We start from the raw sequence: 5,797 nt of genomic DNA, 5'->3' as shown, positions 1-5,797 counted from the left end.
TTCTTCAATCCTTGTCTAAACTTTTTCTCATGCTTTCTCGAGCCGAGAGGGTCTTTTGAAAATAGCCTCTCTATCTCTCAAGGTAGAGTTAAAGTCTGCATACATTCTATCCTCCCCAAACCCCACTTGTGAAATTACACTGGATTTGTTATTGTTGTAAATCAATTAAAAAGTGCTTAAAAACTAGTTTGACCAGCTCGTAAGCTTAACCAAATACTCTCTTAGATCCAAAAAGTAAGCTTCTTAAGCACTGTCTTAAAAGAAGTGTTGATTTATAGATTGTTAATTACCTGGGATTTATACCATACATGACATGTCAGCGATTTTACACTAAAGATGCGATTCTAATTCCAAAAGACTAGTTAGTTTGAGTTCCAAATTCCAAAAGACTGTCATCTGCTAATACTAGTACATACAAGAACTACTGATAAAGGACATAACAGAGCAGCTAATCTATGCAAAGAACCGGCACTAATTCCAGTTCATAGCACTGTACAAAATCCTGATAACATCCTAAACATGATAAAAACTAGCTTCATCCATCTTACTACAGCTCCGCCTACCTCTTCTGGCGCTTCGGCGCAACCTGGAAAATCACTGAAGAATTATTAAGCAATTCTGGCAATAAGAGTAACTATAAACAGGAACGATGAAGCATGCTACAAAACTTATGTATGATACAAGTATGTACTAGACTTGCGTATGTTCGTAGCAAGTGCCCCTATCACATTCAAAGATTTACCAGAGCACCCATGACCAGATGACAAGGAAAGTCCATCAGAAAAAATGAGGGCCCTGCCTTATGAGGGCAATTTTTGACATAGAAGTTGAGTAGAATTACAATAATCAACAACGAAAGTGTGGGTCAAATGAGAATGAGAATGACATTGCAGCATCATCAAAGAGAAGCTGTTGCTCAAATGGGGAAGTGGGGTCAAAATGTAAAAACCACTCGCATACATGGCCACTAGTTGATTATTCAAGAATGGCAGGTTGAAGGAGAAATGGACAACATAAACTCACATCTTTGTGTCCAAAAGAATATTGTTTAAGGCAAAAGGCAAAGCAAAGAGCTAAGGTTTGCTAAGGCTTTAAAGATTTGTTTACTTCATATACTAGTTATGTGAGAATTACAATACAGGAATCTTTATGCAGTGAATAATAATGAAATGAACGTTATGCAATGATTAATAATATAGGAATTGTTATGCAGTGAATAATAATACAATGAATGTTAACTAAGGATTACTTGCTTCAAGAGCAATTTGTCATTGAGTACTTTCATCCCTTATTCCTTAATACGTGTATTCTTATTCCACATTCTACCCCGTATAAAATAACATATTGATTCCTAATAAATCAATACTTGTAATTTAATTTACAATACTAATCAAAAGCTACATTAGTTATGTGGGGATTATTTTTGCTTAAACAGACAACCAAACGCCAAGTTGCACAAGGTTTAAACGCACCTTTGATTATAATAGTCCTAGAGTTGCACATCCACAAAAGCACACTTCTCAGTCTAACATGCACTTGTACCTATTGTTACAGATCTCCGCCTTGGATCTGTAACAATAAATAAAAAGGTACTTTAAAGTTTAAAGGTCACTTAAATTTCTCCTGACGGATCTCTGCCTTGGGATGTACATCAAGTGGGAGGACTTCTTTTGGTTTCCTTTCTTCCCTTTTTGGACAAAGTAGTAAGAATTTGTTTAACAAAATGATACATCTAGAAGATGCATCAAGGGAGGACTTCTCATAGTCATCTATAAGCGAAATTCAACACCACGTTAACTATAAAATGAAACAGAATATAACTACATGTATTTCAGTCTCTTAACAATGCAACACGACTACCTACTTGGCTAACGTAACACTTTGAGACCCTGGATAAGAAGTCTCATGGTAGCAGCCAAGTTATTTTTTTCCTGTGAGATCAGAACGGAGTCAAAAGGACTCAATGATGTCAATAATCGTGCTAATAAATAACTTTTCACCTCATAATTTCAGGGAAATTCTAGAACATAAAGAATAGTCTGTATATAATGGATTCTGTTCATCCTTTTTTTTTTTTTTGATAAGGTTGGATTCTGTCCATCCTAAACATACAAAGCCCATCACCTTTTTCCTCCCTTTCATCCTTATGATAGAAAATGCTGTTTGTCACCACAACACATTCCTATTCAGACAACAACAGCAACAATGTCTTAATCGCAAACTAGTTGGGGTGTACTATATGAATCCCCTATATCCGCTCCCACTCTATTTGGACTCACTCCAGCATATTCTTATTAATGTTATCTTAAAAGCTTAGATGAAGTGAACTAGTACGAACTCCACCTTTTGACATGTTAAAGTCAATCAATAACAGCTGAAACAAGGCAAGAACCTACTACCTTGCCATTAGACAGAGGGAATGCAGCATAAGTACTAAGAGACTTTTTCACATCTTCAGATGAGCAATCAGTACAAACAAAGTCACCTATTTGCTTAGCTTGTTCACCAGTCAAGCCCACACAGGCTGGATGATACCTACAAAGATCAAGGAAACGAATTGTAAGAAATGAAAGCATACTATTCTTTTAAAACTGGAACCACATCCTGGCTGGTTTTTTGGTTTAACCAATCAGATCAGTCATGAAGGCTCAGTATTGTTTTAACAGATTTTATGCAATAAAGCAACTTGGACAGCACCCCAATAACATTAACTCAACCCCAGATTGTAGGAAGATGATTGAGACACGGAATTCTTTTATGTACACACAGCACAACAACCAATTCAAAACATACAGATAGGCCTACTGCATTTCTCTTACTGGATACCAAGGAAAGACACCAATTCGAACTAAGATAATTTCTAGTTCTTCTTTTCGGATAATTTGCTATGGGCGGAATATCCCTTTACTTAATATCTAGTGCTTTACACAAAACAATCACAGTGCAAAGGTCAGCGGCGACTTTCACCAGACAGATTGCTCTTTATATATTGCACATAATGAATACTAAAGAAAAATAGGCAAGAAAAACCAAACATTCCTTGCAATAGAGCTAAAGAAAGAAGAAATGTCCATTTAAAAAAAAATCTTAAAACTAGTAAAATAACAGAACTCTCTAATAAGGCAGAGCAGAGTTATCCAACTGTTGAGAGGTTCTTTCAGCAGTCATACACAAGCAACAAGGAAGAAGATCTCTAATCTTTTAAGTTCCCTCTCCTGTTTATTTACGTATTTTAACATTTCGTCTTCCAGTCTTTGGAGGAGAGGAATTAATGTAGGTAATACATTACTGATACTCAGCAAATTAATCAGGAAGATGAAATGATGTGTGCATACCAGTCCTTGCACGCCTCGCATTGTACCATTAAATCATCTGGGTTATATGGCATCTCACATTTGCAATACCTTCAGAGGGGAAAGAAGAAAAAAGGAAATATGAGCAGGAAGAACTCGACTCAAGTTCAATCAGCAACCAAATGAAATCTCGTACACTTACACTGCAACACGATCTGGCACAAAAGCTCCAGTTGCCGCTTTATACTCAAACCGACAGTAATAATCCTCCGGACCAACATTCTCAAGCTTAGTATAGTTCTTGAAAGAGTGAACAATGCACTTCCCTTCTATTGTGTGCGCACTTTGAACATCGTAGTGGTCTGACAAGAATAACTCCTTCGATCCATGAAACTGTCTCCGCCCTCCCATTGACTCCTCTGGCCGGTAATACCATCTAACATGCACCTTTAAATTGTTCCGGTTATCAGCTTCAATTTTCTCTACACGTGCTACATACGGAGCAGTATCGCCTTCTGATGGCCGCATCAACACACAGTCCCCAGCTTCAAAGTCATAGCAATCAAAGCCAAATTCAGTTATGCAATTCACAAATCACAAATACATGATAATGATCAAATTTCATTTCTGAAATCCCCAACAACAGCAACACAATTAAGCAGCTAAAGGATATCTTAAATACTACAGAGCATTACAAACTGAGCACACTCATTCAAGTGGTTCTGCTGTTAGGAATGAGTGCAGAGGTAAGCATGCATAAAGCATCTGGAAATACACATTAGATTCTCTTTCTTTTTCCATAGCACATCATTTTTCCTTTTCAATGTTGCAAAAACAGACATCAGAACTGAGAATCCATCTAATCCCACGCAATGCAAGCTTAATTGCTCAAATGAATGTATATATTTCGGCATGTCTAGGAAAACAGACAAATACATAGGAGAATATCTCACTAATACCAACAACTAAACCATTTACAAGAAAAAACAGATAGATCAGTCAAATGCACATGATTCAAAGGAAGAAAATATCAGAACTACCAACATAGGAACCTAATTAAGCCCATATCTGAATTATTACAGCACCAACACTAAAATCCCAGCTGCTAAGCCACTACCCATACCAGCATATAATCCAACCAAAACAAATGCCAGTCACAATTTCAAACACCAAAATATACACCTACTCACATAGCTACACATGCATGTCTCAAAAAGAACCCTTTCTTCTTATTCAAGAACCTAAAGCAAACGCTCAACCACCCAAGAAAAATCCTAACAAAACCATTCCCAAACAAAAAAGAACCTAAATCCACGTTCAAATCGCCTCTACAAGCTCCAGGTAGAGCTCACCTACCAGTATGTCACCACATAAGACAAGGTACATATGAACTGACCAGAACACCACAGTTCTTGAAAAAAAAAATGTAACAAAACCTTAAAGATCAATGTAGATGGATTTCTATACAAAACTGTGAAAAGGGTAAGTGAGAAAGTAAATGTAGATACCTCTGACAACTTTATTGGTGCCTCTAATGGTGTAAGAATTCATGTCTCGTTTTCCAGGTCGAGTCTTGGCCATGGAAAATGAAGAGGAGAGTGGTTTTTGCAGTGTGGTCCGAAAAAAGAGAGATCTTTGTTTAGATAAATTTTTGGGAGTTGGATTAAGATTGTGTATTCAAAAGAGAAGATGAAAATCTAGGTGCATTGTGGAGTGGATGCTTTAGTAGCTTCTGGAGGATAATATGTTGGCATTGATTTGATTTCTCCTGAAAATCAAGGGCTTCTTTATAAACCCTAGATTTTTTTATTCCTGTTTTTTTTTATTTTTTTTGGTTTTATCTTTTCTTCTTTATTTGGGTTATGCTGCTTGGTTGATTGGTTGGACAAATAGATGGGGGCATTAGGTTGCGAACAAGTTATGCAGAAATTAATAATATAAAAATAATAATTCGGTGAAATTTCACAAGTGAGTTTGGGAAGGCAGTGTATACGCAGATCTTACTCTACCTTGAAAGGTGGAGAAGTTATTATTGATAGACCCTCAGCTCAAGAAAAATCATTTCAAAACAATCCAGAAAAGGAAATAATGGAGTGAAAAAGTCATGAAAAAATACTAAAAAAAATCATGACAAAACATTCTGAAAAAGGAATAATAGCTATAACAACTTAAACGATAATACATGTAAAGAAAAATAAAGTACAAAAATCGAAGAACAAGAAACTACAAGAGTAATGCTACGCCTACTAGTATGGAAGGATAAGCGGGTAACGTTCAACTACCTATCAACCTTCTACCTTAGTCAGCATCCTCCATAACCTCTTATCTAAGGTCATGTCATCGGTAAGCTGAAGTTTCGCTATGTCCTGTCTAATTATCTCCCCAATACTTCTTTGGCCTATCTCTATCCCTTCAGAAACCATCCATAGCCAACCTCTCACACGTCCACACTGGAGCATCCGTGCTTTTCCTCTTTACATGTCCGAACCATCTGAGCCTCGCTT

General features: G+C 36.7%; 1 protein-coding gene across 1 annotated transcript; it reads right to left on the bottom strand.

Annotated features, from left to right (window-relative positions):
- Positions 1-323: 323 nt before the first annotated feature.
- Positions 324-5,127, bottom strand: LOC132623439 (chromatin remodeling protein EBS-like). Its single transcript, XM_060338196.1, has 5 exons — positions 4,802-5,127; positions 3,496-3,838; positions 3,336-3,404; positions 2,400-2,535; positions 324-586 (listed from the first exon to the last, which is right to left on the bottom strand). Exons 1-5 carry the CDS (start codon positions 4,872-4,874, stop codon positions 560-562), a joined length of 648 nt encoding a protein of 215 aa, XP_060194179.1. The 5' UTR covers positions 4,875-5,127; the 3' UTR covers positions 324-559.
- Between the last annotated feature and the right edge of the window lie 670 nt (positions 5,128-5,797).

Source organism: Lycium barbarum, chromosome 12 (genome assembly GCF_019175385.1).
Source record: "Lycium barbarum isolate Lr01 chromosome 12, ASM1917538v2, whole genome shotgun sequence".
Lineage (NCBI taxonomy): Eukaryota > Viridiplantae > Streptophyta > Magnoliopsida > Solanales > Solanaceae > Lycium > Lycium barbarum.
Note: the sequence above shows the minus strand (reverse complement) of the source record. Positions and strands in the feature narration are given on the sequence as shown.